This window comes from Gambusia affinis, linkage group LG05, assembly GCF_019740435.1.
Source record: "Gambusia affinis linkage group LG05, SWU_Gaff_1.0, whole genome shotgun sequence".
In the NCBI taxonomy this organism is placed as follows: Eukaryota; Metazoa; Chordata; class Actinopteri; order Cyprinodontiformes; family Poeciliidae; genus Gambusia; species Gambusia affinis.
Window position 1 is genome coordinate 15081136 of NC_057872.1, and position 26414 is coordinate 15107549.

Here is a 26414-nt window from a genome sequence, read left to right on the forward strand (position 1 = left end):
ATGGGCTGTCCTTAATTAAATAAATTTTAATTGAATTGAATAGGGAGCAAAGTGGAACCGAAGTATAACAAAGTAAACCAGAATTCAGCGGGTCCTTATTCTGATTATTAATTTGATCTCAGCAAAATGATGCTGATTTCTGAAAAAACACTCCCACCACCTGCAGGAAAGAAACATTGTAGTTACGTAGTACATCCTAAACCCTCCCCTGGTGCTCATTGGCTGAAACTGTAGGGCCGTGCTGCGTAATCCTGTTATCTGATTGGACAGACCAGCTGTCACTTATGAACGTAAGTTTACGTCCCCCTTAAGGTCAAGAGGAAAGAAGCATGGCCGCCGTGCTGAGAGGTTCCCTGTGCCTAGTGGGAAGGTGTCGGAAACATGCTGATATTGCGTGCGGTACGAAAAGTTAATTAAGACTTTGTACATTTGTACTCTCCTTTGCTACTTTTTTAAAAAGCAGAGCAGTTAAATGAAGGCTATTTGCGACACAACAGTGGTTACCTTGACATGTTTTGGAAAAAGTTCGGGATATTTTCCGCTGAAATTATTGTATCTGCTTTTCGCGGCCTTATTTTACAAATTAAATATCGCGTTTTTGTTCATATTTACCTATTAGACTTTTAGGAAGGTTAGTACTAGTATTTCTTGGTTTTAAAAGCCTATCTGATAGAAATCTTCTACATTCCATCATATGTCCTTCTGTTGTCAGATAATTTCTTAGAATATTTTGTTGTCAGTAGCATAATTCGTAATTCTGTACATAAAGTATCAAACATGCGCGGTCTAAATTTGCATAATATGGGATTTTATGCATCTTAATATTTACCCATTTCATAATTGTGTTACAGTTTTCACACGGTCCATGGCCTCAAAAACACAAGTGGGGTTTGTTGGCCTGGGAAATATGGGAAACCCAATGGCAAAAAATCTGCTGAAGCATGGCTATCCTATTATTGCAACAGACGTATTCCCAGAAACTTGTAAAGAGGTCCAAGAGCTGGGTGCTCAGGTAGTGTATACTGAATATATACTCACATTTATATATCTGTATATATATTTCTGTGACATTTTTTGTAACATTAAAAGATTTTACTTTTGTTGTACAGATTGTAGACAATCCTGCAGAGGTTGCAGAAAAAGCAGATCGTATTATTACCATGCTTCCCTCTAGTCCTAACGTCATTGATGTGTACACGGGACCCAATGGCATTCTCAAGTACAATTTAATTTCTCTTTAAATGTTTACACTAAAGATCATTTGGTGTTAAAATGAATTAATCTAATAGATATACATTTTTCTCAATAGAAAAGTAAAGAAAGGATCCCTCCTGATTGACTCCAGCACCATTGATCCATCTGTTTCTAAAGAAATGGCTGCGGCTGCTGAGAACTTGGGGGCAGTTTTTATGGACGCACCTGTATCAGGAGGTATATTTTAATCAGATTTTTCTTATTTGTGTTGTATTAAAAGTGTTAAGTCACTGTCCAGCTGTTTAGAAAAGTTAGTACTAGAAATACTAATACCTTTTTAAACAAGATTCACCCTTGTTTAAAAAAATGCAAGCACTGAACCATTTCATCCAATCTGATGCAGAACATATAGCCAAATATGTCCAGAAGCGAGTGAGGCTACTAATACTAGTACTAGAAATACCAACATTTCTAGTACTAGCTAGAAATACTGGTACTAGAAGCTGAGTCAGACCATGTATTTCACACAAGCGATTTGCACACAGGCTCCTTGAAATATATGAAGTGGTCTTGATCCAGACACAATTATTAGGTTAAGAGGCTGGTAGGATATGTCATTTTTTGTTTTTGCATTTAAAGAAGAAACTGTCCAGTTTGACAAACGTTTCAGTTTAATTATATTATTTATTTTTCATATAGAATTGTTATTTTAACATTATTTCTTTTAAATAAACAGATATGTGGGTACGCATAGTCTGTTAGAATGGAACTGAATTTTAATGCTGTAATTTGTCAGATCTGTGTTAATTGAAGGAGACCAAGACTGGCAAAGCACACTGTAAAACATAGGAAGATATTGAATGAAACATGTGTTGTGAAAAAACAGACTCTTGTTTGGGCATAGATGCTTATTAGGTTGACCTAATTCTCCTGCAGTCTACAAATGGGCATAACAGAAATTTGGTTTCAAATTTCCCCACACACCTGGTATTGTTCTTCAACCCCAGTCAGCTTCTTCTCCATTTGCATATCCTGTGTATTTCGTCCCTGTTTTTTTTGGAACAGCCTCAGTGGTGGTAGAAGCTGAGTGAGGCTAGGTATTTCATACAAGCGATTTGATTGGCAACATTTGTTGTTTGTTCCGTTGGATTTACGTCACTGGATGAGCAAAGGCGGTATTTATGGAAGAATGCGTACAACACCAACTGGATGGGGCAACTTGCAGCAAATGCACCAAGAGATTTTGAAGAAACTGGCTGGTCAACGGTAAACACATAAAATTAAGTTCTTGGACCATTGACCACAGCGCACTCGTAGTTTGCACGTTTCCACATTTCATGCCTACATGTTGCCAACAGAGACACACTCATCTTGGCTAGAACCAAACCAGACATGAACCTGCTAGAGTGAGACTTGAAGATGTAGAAAGTGCCAAATATCCATTAGCTAGGTAGCTGCAGGTTAACTGTAAGTCATGTGACATTTGAATTTTCATCAAACAGTCTTTATCAGTGGTTTAACCATAATGTTATTCTTTTGTTGTGATGTTTTTTTGTTGTTTTTTTTTTAATGTGGAATGATACCACTTCTGGTATCATTCCACATTAAAAAATGTGTACAAAAATGTGTTTCTGATACTTTTGGGAGACAATAGAGGGAAATAAGTTCTCAGTGAGACTCCAAAATTAGGTGATAATGTTGTGTCAAAGAGCTATGAGTGATTTACAAATAAAAGAAAAAAAGAAAAAATGTACTTAGTGCCTTGCAAAAATGTTGGTACTTATTTAAACATCAATATGCTATCACTTTACAACCACAAATTTTAATTTCTTTCACTTTGACCTTATGTGACAGACAAAGACAAAGTGGTGCATTGCTAATTGAAGCTGAAGGAAAATAATTCATGGTTGTAAGTCTTTCAAAGAAATGTGTGAAAATGGATGTGTATTTAGCCCCCTTAAGTCTTGTACTTCAAACAAAATATAGAACAGCGACTTCAGAAGTTATCTAATGAAGACATATAGTCCACCTGAGTGTAATTCTGTCTGAGTAAATCGAACAATTACATTAGGGCCTCTGAGATTTTGTAGAGAACATTAGTGAAGTAACACCATCAAATCAAGGAACACTCCAACCAGGTCTGGGATAAAGTTTTATGGAAAGTTAGCTTGGAACTATATTATGAAATAACATCTTACACAGCCTTGTTCAGTCAACTATTAGACATATAAAGGGGTATGGTACGGCTGCAAACCGACCAAGTCTTGACATCCCTCCTAAACTGACAGGCATGGGTAAGGAGAACATTAGTCACAGAAACAGTCAAGAGTTTTGGAGAGCATGTTAACAGGACAACTACTTGTTCTGCACTCCAAAAAGCTAACCTTTATCAAAGAGTGGCGAAAAGAAAACCATTGTTGATAGAAATTGAAGAAGACATGCAGGCAGTTTGCAGCAGCCATGTAAGGGACACAGCAACTATTTAGTTGTAAAAGTGTTGAAGGCTATTAAAGCCCTTTGAATTGCCTTGTTGCTGAAGATGTGCTATACAAATAAAATTCCCTTACTTTGCTTTGATGTGACTGATAATGGAGGTTACAGTGGATCCACACTGAAGCTGACAATTTGAACAGAAACAAGAAGAACCTAAACTGCAACTGTAGTTGATTCAGCTCCTGCTGGATATATTTACATGGACTAAATTCTTGTTCACACTGTAGAAAATGTTTTGTCGTCAGATCCATATTTCCAACCAATTTATCTGTAAAATATTTTTCAAAAACAGAAAATAATTGTTTCAAGGTGACCTATTTGAGAGTAGAATGATCTTTAATTGCAAATTGGTAGTATTTCCATTTTTTTATTTTTTATTTTTGTATCTGCAACAAGTTGAAAAGCAAATGAAAGCACACAGTGGCACTCCAGCATTTTCCCTATCATTATCCAGGGTTGTTAACCGATTGCAATTTTCTGGCCGATCACCGATACCTACAAAGCCTGGCTGATTTTAGCCTACACCGATTTGTTTCTATAAATTTAGCAACATAGTTGCAAAGTTGGCTCTTGTTAACTGACTACTGATAATTGCAGCCCTCTCTCAGTCCCTTGTTGTTATAGAAAAGATTAGTGGATAAGATTGGCTTCACATGCATGTACCGGCTGATTGCCCCAGAATTAAAGAAATTGGGGCAGATTGATCTGCTCACCCTTAAAAATCAATCCGCTGCTGTATTCCTTTTTGGGAAACATTGCACTGGTTACAAACAGTTTCTTATGTTTGGAGCCCAACTAAATAAAGGTACCAACATCTCTAACGAATATTGACATTTATATTGTTATCTCGTCTACTGTTTTGCCAAACAGGGATGTCACACTTTTAAATATTCTTTTTTTTTTTCTAAATGAGGGCTGAGTTGTCTTCTGCTCACTGGCTGCCCAAATTAAATAAAATATGATCATATTGTGATTGAATTTTTTGCTCTAAATTAGAAAGTATTCCATGCCTTCAACAAAAATTGCAGTTTCAAAAAAAAAAAGAATATTAGTATTTCTGGTGAGATTGAAATTTTATTATTGTGACAGCCTTACTGTACATCCATTTTAATCAGGGTAGACAGCATAGTATTTTTATGTCCTGACATAAATCTCCGGTTCCCATGACTGCTTTGTCTTGTCAGAGTAGTCTCTTTATGTTCAATTGAGGTTGGTCTTTTTTATGGCTGGCCCCTGAAGATTAGTAAAAATTTATATCCTTCCTTCCCATGATGGCCCACATGAATAGGCATTTTTCCTGCAAATGTATGTTTGTGGTGGTGGTGATTTAACCACTGGAAACTAAACTGCATGTCATACTTGCGTTAATCCCAAGGTTTTGGTCCTTTTTAATAAAATTGTTTGAACAACTCAGTTTGTCACTCTGCGATTAAAAGAAATACAGTGGCAGTGGTGAAAGCTTCGACATGAAAGCACATGTGGAAAGAAGAGACTGCTATAATTAAATCAACATGTGTCTTAAAGATGTTTTTGTTTCATGTTTAGTAGACAGCTGTCTTTTTCTGTCATTGAGCAAAGCTGGTAAAATAAGTTTTGAGCGCGGCAGCAATTTTCTAAGTAAATGAATTTCTGAAGGTGCATTTAACATAAAATTCTCAGCACATGTTTGTAACAACCCATCCAGCCCACACATGCAGACGAATAAACCACAGATTCCCACAGATTATGATTAAGAAACTGGAATGACAGGAAAAGATTGAACACATGAAGAAAAATAGGTGGAAAATGGCATTGAAAGTCATTACCCAAGCTGAAATATCTCAGTAATCAGAAATCCTGTCACTTAGTGCAAATTAATATAATTTAATATTAGTGGGGCCATAATATGGAAGTGGAAGGAGTATCATAACGCCATAAACTGCCCACTACCAGGTGCTCCCCACGAGATTTTAAGAGAGGGGTGAAAAGAACCATTTAAAGAGTTGAGCCAGAGAGAAGTATCATTTATGGAGAGCTCTAGAAATAGCTGAAATTAGTAGGTACAATAGTTTCAAAGTAAAATAAGCAATGCACTCAACCACCATGGCCTGTATGCATGCTCTCTACAGACTTCACTGCTGAAGAAAAAGTATGTTGAAATGTGTGTAAAGTTTTGCTGAACAACATTTAGACTAGGCTGTGAAATTGGAGGACAGAGTCTGGTCAGATAAGATAAACAAACTCTTTGGATATTAAAATACACGCCATGTATGTTTGGAGGTCAAATAGCACTGCAAACTATCCCAAAAACACCCTATCAACTATAAAGTTTGGAAGTGGCATTATTATAGTATGGGGCTGTTTTTTGGAAGAGAGTTCATATAATTGAAGAACGTCTGTGGTACGATTTATTTGCATTTATGGACTCAATAGGTTGTTACTGGTGATTATTTCATGTTTGTTGCACCTTAGGAATATTTTAGGGGGAGGTTATGAGAGGTGTTGATCATGTGTTAAATACTTATCCTACCTTCTGTGTCTACTTTTCAACATGACAGAGGCTCACATTATTCATTTTGTTCTGCCAAACATATACCGGTACATTGATATGTTTGGGAGACAGTCATGTTGAATGTACTTTCTTGAAAACTCTAATTAAATTGACTAAATTACTTATTTAACAAGGCCACCAAACAGGTTAGCAGTTTTCCATGACTCCGTTATACCTTCTCTACTTATCAATCCACCGGACTTCTAATATTTACATCATTACATGAGAAAAATATTTTATGAAGGAATATCTCTAGTGTTTGCAGTGTAAATATTTTACCCTTAGACTGTGTCTCTGATTTAAATGAAGGTGGTCATTTCTTCAGGGAAAAAAAAACTGAAATGCTTCCATCCATGCCAGTCCCTTTCTTTGAGGTTTGTCCATTTTATAGTAGGACTCTTCAACTATAATAAAGATTTATATGCATATTAGCCCATGATTGTGCAGACTGGATTTAGGTTTTCCTGTTTCTGTCTTGAACTGCTGTGTGCTGCAGCAGGAGTTTAATGTCTGCAAACCATACATTAATAGTCCTATCAATCACAAGGTTGTACATCTTCTAGATAAAACAGCACATTAAGCCTTTTCCTGGAAAACTGGTGCAACCCCATGCCATTTGAGTGCCTTTTGGTCTCGCTGTTACTACTTTGTCTTTTTTTTCCCCTTGTATGACTGATTCCTTTAAGGAAAGATAAGAAAGTAAGATTAATTTGACCAAAAGGCAGATTGTGTTATTTTTGTTTTTTGTTGTTGTTGTTTGTTTTTCAGGCGCTTTTGTGCCCAGAAACACAATTTATGATACTTTGCTTTTAAGGCCAAGTCTTTATGAAATTTAAATTAGGGATCTCTTCATAATTTAGTTTTTTTTTTTTTTTTTCTGTTACCAGTTAGAGTGAATCAAGATTGTTTTCTCGTGACTCATTGACCATTTGGAAACTAAACTTACTGATTTAATTGTAAATTCTTTTCCAGATTTATTCTGTGGAACTATTGTATCAGAAATCTGATTTATTTATTTATTTTTCAACTAATTGTAGTTTCTCTTGTATCAGAACATTTTTTAGTGTGGGTTTCATACCTGCTAGGTTTGACAGGGTGGAATGTTCCAAGTCTCTCATTGTTCTGTTACTGACTAGACTCCTGCATTTAGATATATCTTGATTCATTTGTAGAATCTGATGTTTTTTGTTAAATGTAGATGTTGAGGATAAACTCTGAAGCTGCAGTTGATCCTTCTTCTTTTATATGCGTTGCCTTCTGCAACACTTAGCTCATTGTTTCTGTCCATTAATACAAAATGCTTCGAGCAGTCTTTGTCTGAGGATTAGGGAAGGGGAAACTTTTAACACTCACCTTGGCACTTCTCCACTGGCTTCCTGTAAACTTAAGGATTAATTATAAGACTGTGCTGGCTAACTCTTTGGCACCCATATGTTTTGCACCTGGTTATTGTATAGTGTCAAGATTTTAACCCTGTATGAACCTGAAGCAGAACCAGCTGTTCCTACATCTAAATGAAAAGCAGCGTGAGAGCAGACAGTCAGATTTTCTTTTCATGCGTCAGTTTTTTCAGGGATTCCACCGACTGCACAGACTGCACATATTAAAAAAATGGTTTGAGTCACTGAGTCAAACCCTTTATGTCGTGTGGACGGGTGTGTGTGTGTGTGTGTGTTTGTTTGTGTGTGTGTTTTATTGGCAATGACTACATCTAAACGCAATAATTGAGATTGGATTTGGATCACAACTTTAACTTCAATTTATGCATATATGTGTATCTGTGCTTACAAATGCTACAAAAATGTTTTTCAATTACTGTCATGCTCAGACTTATTAGCAACAGGTGGTTATTATTTTACAAGCATTATAAATGTACAAGTATTTCTGTTTTTAAATTAAAAGCAATACCTAAAGTAAAATCGTGTTAATTTTGCCGAAGGTTTTGTTGTGAGATTTTCTTATAGCTTTGTTTTTTAATAGACAATTATTTTATTCTGAAAAATCCAGTCAGGAAGAGACATGGGTTCTTTTTCTATTTTTAGACTAAGACATTTTTCACAGTTTTTTTTTTTTTTATGTTTTCTGTAATGTATATTTAATTTTTTTTTCTGTAGCACATTACAAAATTGTTGGATATGACTCTATAACTGGTTAATAGATTAAATTACATCAAATTAATCTGAAGGATTAAAAGCATGAAGAAAGAGAGAGAAAATATGGTCTGTGAATTAGTTCGAACCGCTTTGGGTGTTTTTATCAAATGTAAACTTTTATATAAATTAAATAACCATGCAACATACGAGACTTGGAACTGCTCCTTTAAAACTTTTATTAGCAGTTTAAGTTTTACCTCGTTAATGCTGTGTGCTCCTTTTTTGATTCAATGTTAATTTTGGCTAATGAAACCTGGCTTTATTGCCATAGCAACGTGGTGCAAACAGGCTGTATTTTTCTTCTCTAGGTGTGGGCGCTGCCAGTTCAGGTAAACTGACTTTCATGGTCGGAGGAGCGGAGGAGGAATTTACTGCAGCCAAAGAGCTTCTCAGCTGCATGGGAGCTAATGTGGTTTACTGCGGTCAAGTTGGAACGGGACAGGTGTGATTACCTTTATAGTGTTGGTCCAGTTTCATGGCGTTTTCCTGTTCATAAAACAACCTTTTAGTAAGATAAATTTGTAAAGTATGTGTGTGACAGTCAGTTATTGAACAAGGATATTTTCTCACAAATTCCAATAATCTTGATTATTTTGGTTTCTAAATGCTTTTATGTGCTCATGTGATTACAGGCTGCAAAAATTTGTAACAACATGCTTTTAGCCATAGGAATGATTGGGACCTCAGAGACAATGAACTTGGGAATCAGGTAGATAATAATGAACACTTTGAAATGGATAATTAAGTACGTTCATAAGTAGCTGAGATAAAATCCCTGAAGCACATTCTCTTCACCCACAGACTTGGACTAGATCCAAAACTTTTGGCCAAAATATTAAACATGAGTTCAGGCCGCTGCTGGTCCAGTGACACCTACAACCCCGTGCCAGGAGTCATGGAGGGAGTCCCATCTGGAAACAACTACCAGGGAGGTTTTGGCACACAGCTGATGGCTAAGGTCAGTTTATTCACCACGCATTTACAAGTAGGAGGGATGGGGCTGTTTTATGGTTATTTTGGTAAACTAGATTCTGGGTTTGAGCTGTGGGGTCATATATGTTAAATTGAAATTATTATTTTTTTGCATTCACAACTTTCTGCAACAATAGTCATGTGTCGTTTTTTTGTAATGATTTTTCTTAAGTCAGAAACTGATTGAAAACTGATCTGATGAGATGTAATTATGTAACAACTCCTATGTTTTTACATTTTGAACCTTTCCACAGGTTCTGGTATTCCTAATTCTACACGTAGGTTATTTTAAGCTATTGTTTGATTAGAAACTTTTACCTTGCATCAAAGTTATAACTCAGCCCTGCTGGGTTAAATCAGACTGAATCAGTGCATTTTTCACTACAGAGTTACCAAAATAATCTAGACATGCTTATTTGTAATCTGTCTATATAGTTTTTTTTTTTTTTTTTATATAGTGTAGACATTTCTTTTCCATAAAAGTAAACATTCATTTGATGCATAGTCGATTTTTTTATTTTAATGTGTCTACTCTAGTTTTATGAAAAGTCTATTAAGAATTTAATTTAATTTACTCTGGAAAAACACTTGAAGCCATCCAGTAAACTAGTGGAGCTACTTTCAGACAGAACACGCTGTGGCGTGTGTGTTACGGCTTGTGGTTTTGTTTTCTGAATGAAATTTTCAGTCCTGTTGGTTTTTCTAATGTATGTTTGCCTTACATTCTTTCTTTCTTTCTTTCTTAGGACTTGGGTCTGGCACAGAACACAGCCACCAACACGAGGACTCCTGTCCCCCTCGGCTCCTTGGCCCACCAGATCTACCGTATCATGTGTGCGCGCGGTTATGCCAATAAAGACTTCTCCTCCGTGTTCCAGTTCCTGCGCGAAGAGGAGGGCCAGTAACATCCGCTTCCACCTCTCCGTCCACGACGTTGCCACGTGCCTCGCCCCGCACAGGACTAACATAGCGTGTAGCTAAGGTGTATTGTGACACAGAGACTTTATTTTTGCCCAAAGTTAGGAAATACATGAAGCCCTATAAACTACGGCACAGTCTGATGGGTCACCTGGACACTTCTGTAATGTTGGATGTTAAACTTCAGCTGTGATTAAGCTTCTTTTTTTTTTCATAAGACACTCCTTTCTGTTTAAATCCCATGTGAATTTTCACATACATGCAAAGGAAAATCCTTGAAACTTTGATTATATTACTCTGTGAAGGCTGAATAACTGCAACATGGTTTTAGTCTCTACATTTTTATCATGTTTTTATTTCTTTACAATGGTCTTTCTGTTCACACTAGATTTTTCTGATGACATTGGAGGTTTACTTTTAAATGTGATGTGCTGTTCGAGAATAAACACAAAGTACTCATTGTCTTGAGCTTCCCACCAAATAATTTAGCCCCTGTCGTCTTCTATTAATGTTTTTCTCTTAAGGTGAACATGACGGAAATAAGTAAGATATCATTATTTAATCAACTAAAATGAACTTTGAAGAATGTTGTTATTGTCACTGCAAAATTTAACTGTTATTACTTTATTGGCAAAAATAACTTCATTTTTAATTAGAATAAATTTATCCTTTAGCTTGTCTGAAATGTGTGCAGTTTTGCAGTGAGAGGATACCTCACGCCCCTGGAGATCTCCTCACTCTCTGCCATGTTTTGTCCACAAACTGAGTGACTGCTGAAACCTTTTGGACAGTCTTGTAATGCTGGAAGCATAGCAACTGCATTGAAAATTGCATGTAATTTCCATGTTGCCTCCCACTGAAATCGGACGCAGTATTGCATGCACACACACACACACACACACACACACGTGTCGGCCAGAGAAGAACTGCAGCATGTTTCTGATCTGCTTTACCAATAACTGCTGAGAGGCCAAGGTGCCAAGGGTCATGCGATCACAAGACAGAGTCATAAAAAGTCCATTAAGCACTGTAGGCTAAGAGCTGTGCTGTCATCTGCTTAAACAGAGAGGTACTTTGGTCTCAAGCCTGCAGCAGATTCTGACACACGGATCATCTGCTGCCGCCATGGCACGTCAAGCCAAAACGACTTCCCTTTATAACAACCTAGTGCACTCGGTGGTATGTGTGGGGTTTCAGATAAAAACGGCCCTTTTGCTGTGATATTTGGGACTTCTGCCATATGCATGAGATTATGCTCACAGACTGATGAGATTTAGGGAAATGAACGTGAACGCAGCTAATTTCTCCCCCTGGTTTCAGTGCAGCTCCCTGCCATGTGTTAACTTGCTGCGGGGAAGCCGCTGCAATTGGCTTCATGCACTGGGCTGTTTTTCTCCTATGTCCAATTCTTGCTCAAAAGACTTCTAGTTAATATAGAAACAAAAAGAAGAAAAAAAAAATACACTAATGTATTAAAAACATTGTGGAGATAGTACAGAATATCAATACTTATTTATTTTTTTGGCATCATGGTCAAAGACAAAGTAGGTCAAAGTACTCTGTATTTTTTTATGTGACTTTTATAGATATCCCAATGTTGTAGGAACCCCTTAGAATTTGTTTTGGGAGCCCTGCTGTGGTTTACATCATACATATATTTAAATAAAAAAACAGCACTGAATAAATTGCAGACACACACACTGTTTTTTCTCTGACCTTGTCCAAGTTTAATACGGGTTGTAAGGTTTTCTGCCGAAAGCAGCAAGATCCTGGGGGCGCATCAGTGTATTAAAACACAAACCTCTTTGCATCTTGAAGGAATTTTCTGTTACTTATTAACAAATCCAGTAATGAGAGGCATGCTAGTGTGTTGTGCTCACTGTAATTAAATATAGCTGTATTTGTTACTTACCAGATGACACCACCTGATGCTAGATTAAATGGCTTTTTAGGTATGTGTGTGTGTGTGTGTGTGCGTGGGTGTGTGTGTGTGTGTGTGTGTGTGTGTGTGTGTGTGTGTGTTTCTTTTTTAATCAGCTACTACTTTCTTGTCAGAGTTCATCACAGAAAATTGTACAATGTAGATAATAAAGAGAATAAATACAAGTAATTAGAAAAAAATAAATAAAATACTACTTTTGTCTAGAATAAAAACACTAAAAAGAACATGTACTGAGTGAAGAAACCTGGAATGAATTATTTTACAGTGATTAAAGCCATTCAAAAATGACTATGATCATATCGAAATATTTTAGCTTCTTATGTTTGTGACATAATATTTTGTTTGTTTTTTTGCTTTTCCAGAATAATGTTGGTGAGGGAGGGTGAAGGGGTGGAGTGTGTGTTTGGGCAGGCTCGTGGAGGAATTCATTTATTCAAGAACCGCCTCTGGAGTCCAGATTACAAAGTTTCACTGTAGAGTTGGAAAACTGGGGCAATTTCTATTTCTTCATTAATCAATTTGTAGCTGCACTGCGAATGAAAGGTGGCTCCAGTGCAGACAAAAAGCAGCAGCCAAAGTTGGACTAGCAACATTAAAACATATCCATACTGATAAGATTACAGTTCTATTTAAAACCCTAATCAAGTATGAATTTCAAGTTTAAACACATTTTGCGCTAATTAAATTTCTACTCAAAAAAGTTTTAAAGCAAATGTTGAAGTAGCCTATACTAACTCCTGACGAACGTAACAACACATTTGGAGTTTTGCTATTCTCTGTGAAGAGTCGAGCTTCTTTGAGATCCCCTCATGGTCCTGCAGCCCAAATCAAAACTTTTCCACGTGTTTTGTGCGATCTGTAGTTCTGAAGTCCCAAAATGCGCCGGTTAGGTTATAAATTTACACTACGAATTTAGCCTTTCTCACGAAATTAGACTGTTAAAAGCTCCATTAAAAAAATTAAAAAAGTTCTCCCAGTCTGATCTATTTATATTTTTATTCATAATCATACCGGTCTTTTCGTGCAGACAAATCTACACATTTTCATTTTAACTTTTCGGTTTCCCTGGATATACATAACACCTTTTAAGATAAATAAATAAAGAGCTAGCGAAATTGGGACTTACATTAAGTGGGTCAATTCAGAGCCAGCCCGAGGCACTTGAGAACTAAGCTGCAGCTTATTAACCCCATCAAAATGATGACTCAAAAGTGCTTAACACAGAATATCTTAAAAATGCTTAATTTGTACTAATGCTGGCCTTTTAATAAGTTTGCTTTTGATCTGGTTTCGAATGTTTAGAAATAGTCTATTTAAAATGGTTTTAAAATTGCATTTCAAACTATTTAAATATCAATAAATGTTGAATGTTTTTAAGTCATACGGAGAAAAATACTTACGGGAGATTTATTTAAACATTCGCAATTTTTTCCACACCAATTTAATGCGGTCTGCTTTTTGCGTCTCCGTCGAAGTCACGTTTTACACTCACTGTTACTACTGATTAATAAGCAGCAGTTTTCTGTGATTGTTCGAACCTTCAACCAATTAAATGCAAAAATGAGACAGATCAGAAACTAGAAATGTATTCGATTTAAATTTATGCTGCTAAGACATGAAACCAGGGGTGTTAATTTTAATATTATTCCTCTTCTTAGGATCACGTTCAGCGGGCCAGATGCAGTTCAATTCATTTTCCTTCCTTTTTTTATAAGGACCGTTTTCGTTCAGAACACCCCAAACATTTTATGCATGCAAAAACCACATTTTAAAACTGTGAATTAATTGTTTTATTTTTTTAATCAGTTTAAGTGGCAGCTCAACAGTTTTCAGTGGCTGCTTCGTTCATTTTTAAAACCAACGAAGCTCATTTTAAACTTTTAATTTTCATTTTTTTAAAATAAAAAATATATTTAAAAAAGCGATATTTTTTATGAGCGTGATCATTTCTGTAGACCCAGCACTATTCCTCGACTGCTCTTCAAGCTTAGATATATATATATAGCTATATACTATATATATAAAAAAACGTGCTATTTTTCCCCCCAAAATGCAGCATTTAGGTTGTTAAATAAAAAGAAGCAGGTTCAGGGTCTTTATCTCAGTGCAATCAAAATCAGACACGAACCGATAAAGAAAAGAGTATTTAAAAAGTTTCTCCTCTTTCGCCCCCCATTCCCTGAAATGTGGGCTACGCCTTCCGGCCTACAAGCTATGAACTTGAGCCATAAAGATTTACAGCCTCAAAAGGTGGGAAAACTCCATTAAAATAAAAATGGGTGCTCACATTTATTTGGTTCTGCATTCCCCTGCTTGTGTGCTCTCGGGAGAAAATTAACTTTGAAGCGACAGCTTTTAAGGCATCTCTTTCAGATCTTTGCTTCCCGTCTCCTGGTGTTCATTTTTCCACCCCCAACCCCCCCGATTATGTTAACTTTGCAGATTCACCCCCAAATTAAAAAAAAAAAAAAAAAAACAAGAAAAAAAAGACAGGAGTCACTGGTATTATTTTAGTGTTGGTCTGAGTCACTTTTTTTTTTTTTTCACTTGCGCGTTTTCACGACTCACTCCTAAATCTGTGTTGGAAAAAAAAAATAGGGGCAGCATTAAAAGAAGCCTAACCTGTTGTTCTAATCGCCTCCTCGGTCCTTCCTGAATGGACTGCAGCTTTCAACTTGACCTTGGCCTCCGGTCGCGTCTCTGACTTGTGGGGGGTGGGGTGGGGGGGGGGGGGGGGTGAGGGGCGACCATTTGTGTAATGTCTTGTATACACTCTTCCTAATCCCAGACCCATAACGGCGGATAGTATTATTATATTTAAAAAAGTATTTTATTGACGTATAAAATCTCCCAGGCTCTGGACCCCTTCGCCCCCCTCTGAATAATGTAATTAAAGAAACACAAAAATTTCGCCAGAGAAGCTGTAATCAGAGGAGACTGTAAGATCCCACACAGGAAAAACGCCTTTGGGCATATTTAGAACACTGTACTCATATAACTGAGAAACAGTACATCGTATAAACAGTTCTCTGGAGGTTTTTTGCTTAGCTATTTAGTGGATGTCGAGCATTTTATTATTATTATTATTATTATTATTATTATTATTATTATTATTATTATTATTATTATTATTATTATTATTATTATTATTATTATTATTATGAGATTTTGCAAGTCCAGCAAATCCTGTCATGTTATATATAAATTTTTCTTCAGATGACAGTTTGTTTGTGTGCTTAAATCTGAGACAAATGTCCATGACCCTTTTGAAGAATACACACACAAAAAAAAGAAATTTTTGATGCAAAAATTTGGCCTTAATTAAGTGGATAAGTTAAGTGGGAAACTGATATTTTACATGTTTTTAAATGTACATAAGTGTTCTCGTTTTCCATATATTTTCATGTACAGTAGATTATTATTTTGTGTGTGTGTGTGTTTGTGGAACAAAGATAACAAAGCCATACCAGCAAAGTAAATGTTAGCATTTAAATTATTTATATATGTAAAAAAAAAAAAGAAAGACAAAAAAACAACAACAAAAAAAAAAACAAGTCACATTTCTTTCTTCTGTTGTGTGCCTGTATATCTGTTTAAAGCTGCACTCAATCTATCACTGCTGCACCCAAACAAATTTTACATTTCCTTCTGTGAAAGTTGTCTGCAAACTAAAATTGCTTGTTTGGTGGTCAAACTGGAAACGTGCCGATATACGCCGAGAACATCGCACTATTTTTTTTTATTTGTATTTTTCTTTTTGCTACAAAACTGTATTTAAAAGCGATTTGAGACCGTTGCTTTTCATTTAAGTCACGAACAAATGGTCGATAGCACCAAACAATTAAACCCATGATATCACACGTAGATGGTTCGCTCCTTGAAATAAGAAGATGCCAAACTGCTCATGTCAGTGCGCACCGATTCCACCGAGCACCACACATTTGTGCACAACACCAAAAATGGAAAGAATTTGATTTAACACTTCATTTTTATTGTATGTATGTGTATTTTTTAAAATCTATTTTAAAGATTGACTTTAAACCTAGTATATACAGTGATGTTCAACGTAACCAAAATCAGTTAAACACATGGCATATTTGGTGTTTGAAATTAGGAGATACCAAGTGTTGTAATTGTGCGCCAACTCCGAGAGAGAAAAAAAAGAAAAATATAATTTTCGGTCTTGGCACACAAAAAATAAACTGAATCTCGGTCAATAATCATTTATGTGATTAAATAGCAAACAAATAAAAACGTGTCGATCGGCATGAGATTTCAAAATCAATTTCAGATTCTAATAAATTAAAAATAAAACATAGTGTCTTGGCATAGAGATTGAAGAAGCCAGTGTTTTTAGAGCCCTATCGGTTTTATCAGATGTCGAGACGTTTATCATCTCCTTTGCATATCACGTGTTTGGCCTTGGCCAATAACCTCCCGATCTCGGAGCACTCTGGTGTGCTGGTATCGTTACTCAGCCCTGGGTCCCTGTCTCGGCTCAGTCGAGGGGATTTATGAAAAAGAGCTGCTCCTCTCCTCCCATGTAGGACATGCTATGACCGCCTCGTTACTCCTCGGCTCGCCCTGGATCGACCCGGTCATGTTCCTTTACGACGGCGGCTCACAAGAGGAGAGAAGCAAGAACATGGAAGGCTTTACAGGTGGGAACTTCGCAGCAAACCAGTGCAGGAATCTGTTGGCGCATCCAACCTCACTGGCTCCCAGCACCACTTACGCTGCAAGCGATGTGCCAGTCTCTGGGGTGGGGGAGCCTGGCAAGCAGTGCAGCCCCTGCTCTGCCACTCAGAGCTCGCCCAACGCTTCTCTGCCTTACGGATACTTTGGCAGCGGGTACTACCCGTGCAGGGTGTCACACGGCGGCGTCAAGCCGTGCGCGCAGCCCTCCGGTTATGGAGAGAAATACGCGGACTCTTCAGTCTCTGGTGAGGCGAAGGAGTTTGCCTTCTACCAGGGATATTCCTCCAGCCCCTACCAGACCAGCTACCTGGATGTGCCGGTGGTACCTGCGCTGAGTGCGCCACCCGAGCCACGAGAGTCTCTGCTGCCCATGGAGCCCTATCAGCCCTGGGCCATCACTAACGGGTGGAGTGGTCAGGTTTACTGCACCAAGGAGCAATCGCAGGCAAATTCTCTGTGGAAGTCCTCATTACAAGGTATATTACTAGGTAAAGATTCAGTTCAAATAAATTGCATGGGTTGATGCAAAAATCTTATTTTCAAGCAAAAAAAAAAAAAAAAGAAAAAAAAGATATTTGTTAGTTTTACATTTAATTCTGCTGTAGTGTGTATTCTGGAGTATAATGCTGCATTTCTTTTCACCCACAGACTCCTTATCTGGTGGTATGGACAGCTCGGTCCGTCGTGGGAGAAAGAAACGCGTGCCATACACTAAGGTGCAACTCAAAGAATTGGAGAGGGAGTACGCCACCAACAAATTCATCACCAAGGACAAAAGGAGACGGATATCCGCGCAGACGAACCTGACAGAGAGACAAGTGACGATCTGGTTCCAGAACAGGCGGGTAAAGGAGAAAAAAGTTGTCAATAAGTTCAAGAGCTCTAGCTAGCTCTGGAGACATTCCCAAGACGTGAAAGGCGGACATGGGTGCGCTTTCAGCAGTGGAAGAAAAAAAAAGGAAAAAGATAGAAAACTGTGCTATAATTTATTCCATTTATGAACTGTTACACACTGTCGCCGGAGCGGCTCTGGTTTGAACTATAACGTTTCCTTCCTCGTTTTAATTGGAACCAGTCCGTGGGGCCTGTTGGCAGAAGGTCGGAAGAGATCTAGAGTTTGAAGCGATTTTGCGGGACGTTTCAGTAGTCACCATCCTGACGAGCATTCTGACAAATATTCTGCTTTGAGATGGGTGAACCACCAGCAAATTGTGCGCATTTTCCTTTTAAAAAGAAAATGTAAGGCTGAAGCGCACGAATGAAAAAAAAAACAAAAAAACAACTTTTGGTTTCAGACTGTGGTAAAGAGTAACAAAAGCAGGTTATTATCATGAAATTATTAAAGCACATTTGTAGTATTTGCATCCGAATATTTAGCTCCATCCCCAATTTGAAAGATGAATTTACCTATAAAATCAGCTTTCATCACATCTTTCATTCTCAGCGGGTTACCTATGAAACTTTACCAAGCGTTTCATTAGGATTTCCAATGTTTCGATCAAAGGCACCTTCAGAACCTTTTCAGAGGGGTGGCCAGATGGTCTCCGCTGATAATCTTGGCGTGGGACACTGAAACCAAAAGCTTCAACAGAATTTTCTTTTTATTGTGCAATCGTTAGAAATAGGGGAGTGGGGAGGAGGGGAAGGGGTAATAATCAAAGATGGCACACCATAAAACACCAAAACGGACATAAACAATAAATTATTTATAAAAAAATAAACAAATAAAAATACGTTTTGCTTTTTCTCTCGTGCAGAATTTATTTTAAAAAAATGGGGGCTTGAGGGGGTCTACAAACATGTAAAGAAGGCCTCTGGCACCTTTGCCCCCACCCCTTGGTGGCGCCACTGATTTTCAGAATTTGTCAGTTTGTCTGAAAAAGGCATGTACTTGCCTTTTTATCCTATTGCTCTTGTATTTACATTTTGTCCTCCTGCTTACTTTTCAAGAAGAAGAAGGAAAAAAAAACTCTCCATGAATGGATGAACTACACCAAATGTAAATATTTTATGCGCAGCCGAGTCAGTTTCCTGTTTCTTATTCATAAACCAACGGGGTTTTTTTTGTTGACAATATATGTTTGACAGACACTGTCGCAGGAGTTTCATTTATCTTTCTGTTTCATGAGAAAATTCGAATAAAGTGATTGACTGCGGTTTCAAATGAAAATATGATTTATATTGTCTGGTATGACGATGGAAGTGTTAACAGGCCAACAGTTTGATTCAGGTCCCAGTATTTATCACAGAGACGCTATGTCGCCATCTAGCGGCGAATCTTTGTCAGCGCAGTTTTTCTGCCTTTGGGCTGCGGTTCTAGAATCTGTAGCTGTTTTTGTTGGGCGCTCCTCAATTTGCCACTTCGTACTCGACTTAAGGTCTTTCCTATAATGGGGAGGTTTCGTAAGTTGGTTTACTGCATTGAAATGTAGTCACATGACCTCAATAAATAATATATATAAGCAATAAGTTGCTGGGATTTATTGCGGTTTGACCGGGGTTTACAATATAACACTTAAGAGTCGACCATTTTACACGACTCTTACAACGTAACCAAACATCAAAGGTACGAATGTACAAATGACGAAATTACATTGCAACACCTGAACTACAGTCATATTGAAGAAATTGTAATATTATTGGAAAGTTCATTTATTTCAGTGACTCGATTCACTAAGTGGAACACATTACAACAGTTACACACAGACTAGTGATGACTATGATGATTTTCTTCTTACAGTTAATAAAACACAACATTTAAGATTAGAAGATTACATTTGATACAAAATATAATTTATTCATAAATATAGGCTTTATGGAACGTATGCTCAAGTTGTGCTTGAGGGTTGTTGTTTTCAAAATGTAGGCTACTTGCAATCTGACAAACTACGTTGTCGGAACGTATTCAAAAAAAGTCCAAATGCATTCATAAATCCTATAATTGAGGGTTTTTTAGCACTATGATTCATCACACTATAACCACCCAAGGTTTGGAACATGGGTGTGAAACGATTGTTTTACAAGCTACATAATGGAAGCAGAAAGAAAATGGCAACACATGCAAGCATGAACTCTAAATAAAATCTGTATTAGTAAAGAGAGAAATTGGTTGAGTCGCTCACGTTATTTTTGGAGATTACATTTACATTTTTTCTTCAGTGGCAGCAGTATTACTAAGATTTATTTTTATTCTGATGCTTAACTAACTGTATGTGTTTTCTAACATATATTTAAGCTAAGAAAACCTCCAGTAAGAAATAAAATGAACAAACCTCTGTCACAACCACTCATTCTTCGGGTACAGTGAAAGTAAAGGAAATCTTTGGTTAAATATGGATCATCTCAGTTTATATAAAAACATGTTTGATAAGGGCACATTGTCGTTCATCTAAACTCAGAAGAATGGCCTTGGACAGTGATACGGATCGCTTTTATCACAGTTTGGTGCTCAATTATGAACACACTGCCAGGGCGTTTTATGTTCTTCCTCCTTATCAGAAAACCTCTACATAAATGCTACATCTGAACTGCTTTCACTTAAATCTTGATGTGACAATGTTCCTCTTTGACCTTTGCTGCGACGTTAATGCTTTGTGTCATTGCTCCCCCTACTGGTAAATCAGGTAATTGAATCTCATACACAAACATGTAGGCCTTAACTCTCCAAGCACTGGACGCCCATGAACATGCTTTTATGGCCATTTCAGGTTGGTCAGTAGCTCTCCCTGTGTAGCCCAGAAAAACATTCTGAAAAGCTGACTTTTTAAGCTATACACACATTGTTCAAATTAGGCCTCAATACAGAAGTCGAAAGCGAGACTTGAAGAGCCCATTGGACCACCTCCTTAACTATGTTTGAGCCTTAAAACCAGAATTGATAATTATTAGGACACAGCAGCAACAGAAACACGTCTAAAGATAAGAACCAGTAAAATCCTTCAATGTAACTTTTTTTTTTCACACGTTTTCATACCATTCAGTAACCAAGACATTTGTTAATGTTTTGCGTTTTTTTTTTTTTTTGTTGGTGATTCTGAGAGGACCAAAAGGCTGACCTCTTCATATACAACGAAGCGTACTGACAATTAGTCACACTGTAAAGAAAAGTATATACGGTTTATTTAATTTATTTTTTTACTTATACAGTGCTCGGAATAAGTTACATCTTCAGTATTTTTCAGCTCGTTTCCCTGCGTTTTTCTTCTTTATAACGCCTCCCATTCAGCTTTTGTTTTCCTTCACTAGTTTCTATAAAATTATACAACCAATTAGCCTCTAAGACTCTAAACAATGTGGTTAGAGCACAACAAAGAGGCAATATTTGACAAAATAAAAACTGAGTAATCTAAAACTAAAAGATTTCAGCCTGTATTTAATTTAATTTAATTTAATTTAATTTAATTTTCAATTATTTACTTATCAATGGATTTGGTTGCCCATAAAGTGCATTTTATTTGTTTTTAAATATTTCTGACAAGAGCACTTGCCATATACTTCTCAAGTGGGGCGAAGACCCAACAAAAGCAAAAGAGATGCACAACTTTTCGGAAAGTTAAACTGAAATAAAGCAATGACTAGTAAAGCAGCAAACTGTCTTAAAATCTACTTTCAGCATCTCCCGAACAGCAAGCCGCAGCTTTAGTGCTGTTTTTATCCCCTTTTTCCTTATTTTAATAATCACACTGGGTTAATAAGAAGGCATGATTTTGTTCCTTTTTCATTTGGCACGCATATTTGATTTAATGTAGTTAAATATAAATAAATAAATAAATAAATAAATAAATAAATAAATAAATAAATAAATAAATAAATAAATAAATAAATAAATAAATAAATAAATAAATAAATAAATAAATAAATAAATAAATAAATAAATAAATAAATGTGGTTTTGTGCCTTTACTTTACTACCATAAATTTTCTATCTCATAACTTTAAGGGAATCAGAGCTTTTCTCTGTTTCTTTCTTTCTTTCTTTTTCTTTCTTTCTTCCTTCCTTGCTTCTTTTTTTTTCAAGTTTTACCCATAAATGTCAAGATATTGTAAATTACCACAATGAATGCTTAACAGCACGCCAAAGATGAAGTTATCCTAATTTTTTTGCCAATGCAAATCTGACAGACTTCTGTGCTCAGAAAGTGACCATGCGTGCGCAAAGAGACCAGTGTGACGCATGCGCCTATTATCGCTCTGCGTGTGATGACAAATAAAAATGGATTTGTTTGAGGCAAATAGGCCGTGTCCAAGGGTTTATATCGGGGCGTTGCAAACAGAGAGAGCGTGGCAGCCTCCTCTCCGCAAGTACCCCCTGTTATTCATAGCTCATGACCGTCTGCATTGAACATGAAGCTCAAGCTTTGTCATGACCGTGTAAATAATCCTCATGCAGTTTTTTTTCCAGATTTTCACTTAACTACCCCCCCCCCCCCACACACACACACACACACAAAAAAAAACAAAAAACACTTTCTATTAGAGGTGATTTTTTTTCCCCACAGAAAGTTCCAGATATAGTTCAATCTACAGGTGAATAAAAAAAAAAGATAAACACTGACAGCAGTTGTTGCGTGAAGTTTGTTACGCAGTTTTTGGGTGTTCTTAAAGAACTGTTGCTGCAATCAACAAAGTAAATATAAACGTGTCACTACAATCCACTGCCGTTTTCCCCATTAGGACATGCAGCCTAATTCCGGTGACTCTTCACAGCTTGATTGGTCTATAAATAGGCGGAGGCGCTATCCACTCTCTCTGTTCCAGATATATTTTACGCATGGCGACTCACATTAGTCACATCTTCGCCGTGATGCTCCGATTTGAAAGAGACGCCGGGGGTGAAGGTGAGGGTGAAGGTAAGGGCAGGGTTTTTGAACAAAAACATAAGAAGTGGGCGACGCAACGGCTTGTTGTGAAGCTGCCCATTTTGTTGTGATTACGTGGAAATCAGACAGAAGCAACCCTGACAGGAGATCCGCATGCGAACTCACAAGACAAGTCCAATATGCTCCAAAACTCTCGGCGTTTCCCCGTTTCCATAAGCGAAGGCCGGCTTTTGCAGCTGGAAAACTATTTGACTCATATAGCCAACACACGTCGAGACGTAGGCTATTTGTCATATTGTGCCAGTGGTCACATGGCTTTGGCCCTCAGGAATGGATGGAGATGGATCCCCCACGTCAGCTTGTACGTCTAAGGCTTTCTGCTCCAGCAGTCTGTCTCAAAGTGGCTGGAGCGCAGAGTCGCGCAGGAACAATGCGAGGATTATTACCATAGAACGACCCCAGCAGCAGAATATGGATTTTGATGAACGGATGCCTGGTTCCAGTATGTATCTACCAAGCTGCACTTATTATGTCTCCGGAGCGGACTTCTCGGGTCTCCCTCACTATTTAACCCAGAACCAGTCCTCCTGCCCCGTCACTTACTCGTACCAGTCCTCAGCGCTCACACAGGTTCCGTCAGTGAGAGACGTGGCTTTCAGAGACTATGGCATTGATGCTTCCAGTAAATGGCACCACACCAGGGGGAGTCTCTCGCACTGCTACGCCGAGGACGTCGCGCACAGGGACGGCTGGGCACCCCCCACCTCCAGGGGGCCAGAGATCCTGGTGAAAGGCGGCCACTCCGGCTCGTCTAACCCGACCCCGGGATTCTGCGGTAATGTCGGCAGGAACGGCGTCTTGCCGCAGGCGTTCGATCAGTTCTTTGACACGGCGTACGGGAGTGGGGCGGGCGGCGCCGCTCCGGCTGCAGTGGACTCAGACAGAGGCGGAAAAACGAGCCCGGCTCAGGCTCACCCGGGGTCGGACACGGCGGAGAGCTGCAGCCCGGAGTCACCGTCCGGCCACAGCGAGGAGAAGCAGAGCAGGAGCGGCAGCAGTGAGTGAGGAGGACGAAGAAGAAGAAAAAAAAATGTTAACTGTGCTGCATGCTCTTAAAGCTTTTTATATGCAGTTTTATAAGCACGCAAGGTTTATGGAGGTCTCGGTAACAAAACTATGTTATAAACTACAACATCACGTGCTTGGAATTAAAATGGGCTTAGAAGACATTGGCGTAAAGTTTGAGTTAAAATTTTGAGAAAGATTTCTACTCTTTTCCGCGAAACATGTGTCTTTTACAGCTCATTTCCCTGTAAAAACGTGCATTTTATTATTTTGTGTAACTGAAAGTCAATGGGATGTGCATGTCATCTAAAAAAACCCCGCCATATAACATTTGCTATGGGTGGCCGGGGAATAAATAATCTTAACTGAGCTGAAATAAATTTGGTAAATTGCTTTTCTGATAGCCTGAATTGCAACAGCTTCATGACTAAATGGTGCGATCTCTTTGTTTATGGTGTCTATAATCAATTTTTAAGTTGAATTAATATATTTTTTAAGTAAGTTTGCGTATTCAGTATGATTTCCGAACTCCCGATATGCCTAAAACGCTTGACTCTCAGGTGCAATCTTTATTTACGCATGTTGTTCCTGAAGGCCTGAGAACACGGGGGACACTTGAACTCCAAAACTCATGTACTGCAGGATCACCATGTCCGGTGGTCATGTCGAAAGAAGCAGTCCGATAATTCCACACTGTTGCCATGGGGCGAATCAATGGTTTTGACTATTATTTTATCATTTTTTTTTTTTATCGATGTGTTCTAGGTGGCCAGAGGACGCGCAAAAAGAGGTGCCCGTACACAAAGTACCAGATCAGGGAGCTGGAGAGGGAGTTCTTCTTCAGCGTTTACATCAACAAGGAGAAGCGACTGCAGCTCTCCCGGATGCTTAATCTGACGGACCGCCAGGTGAAAATCTGGTTTCAGAACAGGAGGATGAAAGAGAAGAAACTGAACAGAGACCGTTTACAGTACTACAGCACAAACCCTCTGCTCTGAAAAAGTCCCAAACAAAAACCAAAACAAAGACTGCTGCCGAGCGCCCTCACACCAAATCAGGAAAAAGGACTTGTTCATATTTTTATTATTTTGAAATTCTAAAAAATCTTTAAATAATCCGGAGCTCTGTATTATTATTATTATTATTATTATTATTACTATTATTATTATTATTATTATTATTATTATTATTATTATTATTATTATTATTATTATTATTATTATTATTATTATTATTATTATTATTATTAAGGTTATGTAGGCACAGAAAAATGAAACAAAATTACTGTAATTTTCTAAAAAATAAAAAGCTTTTTTTTTACCCCATAGAAATAAGACTATATTTCGCAATGTCTCAATTATTTTACTTTATTTTATTTTATTTTATTTTTCACATTGCCCTTTACCGAAATTACGCACGCACTTTCGGGTTTTTCAAACAAAACTTTGGGCGTCATGGTTCCCCCTACCCGCCCTCCGCCCGTCGTAACCAGAAACCATTTTATATGCTTTGGAGTCATAACAGTCCTCATTATGATAAAGTTGATAGTGGTCATTCGAATTAGTTTATTTTCCTTCTTCTGTTTTTCTTTTCTTTTCTTCTTTTAATCTAAATGTGTTTAAATGTCCTTAAATTCTGAGCCATAAACCACTGATGAATTAGGTCAATATCTCCAACTGAAACATAATCTGATCTGTTTTTATGCCCCAGCACACAGCTTGTGGATGGTATCACGGTCATGATAGGTCTGATGTTATTTGATAGTGAAACAGGAGTCGCTGCAATTATTATTTGACACCTGTTAAAAAGACTCCCTTGATTTGCTAGGGGCGGAAGAGGAAAAGCTTTATGTTTGATATAACATGATTGTTAGGATCACTTTGATTCGGAGTCATGCACACGTTTTGTTTTTAATATGCTCACAATGAGCGGTGCTGGAGCACAATATGTGGAGCACAATATGTGGCTAAAATAGTGTAATTTAGATGGGAGAAGACGAGGCTTTTACTCTTTCGGAAATATTGACAAAATTAGATTGATTTATCCGCCATTACCAATATTTGGCTCCACCAACTTTAGATGTGGAGCACGACGGCCTTTTTAAACTTTACCAGGGAGAAGACCACGTGTTTGACAACAACTAAAACTTCGTATAGACCACCAGTCTCCTGAAAACAACTTGAATAAGGTAATAAAGGTCCTGAATGAATGTGCTCTGCACCGTACACCCCGGGATCATACTAGGAACAGAAAGAGCGGTAAATAAATGAATACCACTGCCATAATAATTTATATATATATATACATATATATCATTTGTCTACTGTCTTGGGGAGAAATCCATTTACAATTCCTGGAACATTAATAAATAAAGAAACAAATGAATTCATTTCAGTCCAGATGTGTAAAACGTGGGTCTATGCAGAAAGCTTTATGTCCACCACCGGGCCCCTGAAAACAACCCGAATGGCCTGTCATAAGCTAATAAGGGTCCTGGATGAGGGCTTCACCTACACCGAGCATCCTGTTGGGCTCCCAGGAATTCCACTTTGATTGCTGCACATCCTCCCAGTTGCTCCAGTAACTTGGCCATAAAAGGGCGGATTCGTCTGGACCATTTGGAGTGCAGTG

General features: G+C 37.7%; 3 protein-coding genes across 3 annotated transcripts; all 3 read left to right on the forward strand.

Annotated features, from left to right (window-relative positions):
* The first annotated feature begins 271 nt into the window (after positions 1-271).
* On the forward strand, positions 272-10744 carry hibadhb (3-hydroxyisobutyrate dehydrogenase b). Its single transcript, XM_044117606.1, has 8 exons — positions 272-399; positions 852-1012; positions 1110-1219; positions 1310-1431; positions 8679-8812; positions 9003-9079; positions 9172-9328; positions 10089-10744. The coding sequence occupies exons 1-8, from the start codon at positions 330-332 to the stop codon at positions 10245-10247; spliced, it is 990 nt and encodes a 329-aa protein (XP_043973541.1). The 5' UTR covers positions 272-329; the 3' UTR covers positions 10248-10744.
* A 4699-nt stretch (positions 10745-15443) lies between these two features.
* On the forward strand, positions 15444-19333 carry hoxa13b (homeobox A13b). The gene is made up of 2 exons (XM_044117607.1): positions 15444-17376; positions 17549-19333. The coding sequence occupies exons 1-2, from the start codon at positions 16758-16760 to the stop codon at positions 17788-17790; spliced, it is 861 nt and encodes a 286-aa protein (XP_043973542.1). The 5' UTR covers positions 15444-16757; the 3' UTR covers positions 17791-19333.
* Positions 19334-22762: 3429 nt separating this feature from the next.
* hoxa11b (homeobox A11b) lies at positions 22763-24899 on the forward strand. Its single transcript, XM_044117609.1, has 2 exons — positions 22763-23775; positions 24549-24899. The coding sequence occupies exons 1-2, from the start codon at positions 23049-23051 to the stop codon at positions 24779-24781; spliced, it is 960 nt and encodes a 319-aa protein (XP_043973544.1). The 5' UTR covers positions 22763-23048; the 3' UTR covers positions 24782-24899.
* Positions 24900-26414: the final 1515 nt, after the last annotated feature.

Excerpts from the sequence above, each read along its gene's own strand:
- hoxa13b (XM_044117607.1), top strand. The coding sequence starts at position 16,758 with ATGACCGCCTCGTTACTCCTCGGCTCGCCCTGGATCGACCCGGTCATG. Across the intron at positions 17,377-17,548 it reads GTGGAAGTCCTCATTACAAG|ACTCCTTATCTGGTGGTATG; the intron begins GTATATTACTAG and ends TTTCACCCACAG.
- hoxa11b (XM_044117609.1), top strand. The coding sequence starts at position 23,049 with ATGGATGGAGATGGATCCCCCACGTCAGCTTGTACGTCTAAGGCTTTC. Across the intron at positions 23,776-24,548 it reads GCAGAGCAGGAGCGGCAGCA|GTGGCCAGAGGACGCGCAAA; the intron begins GTGAGTGAGGAG and ends GATGTGTTCTAG.
- hibadhb (XM_044117606.1), top strand. The coding sequence starts at position 330 with ATGGCCGCCGTGCTGAGAGGTTCCCTGTGCCTAGTGGGAAGGTGTCGG. Across the intron at positions 1,432-8,678 it reads GGACGCACCTGTATCAGGAG|GTGTGGGCGCTGCCAGTTCA; the intron begins GTATATTTTAAT and ends TTTCTTCTCTAG. Across the intron at positions 9,329-10,088 it reads GCACACAGCTGATGGCTAAG|GACTTGGGTCTGGCACAGAA; the intron begins GTCAGTTTATTC and ends TTTCTTTCTTAG.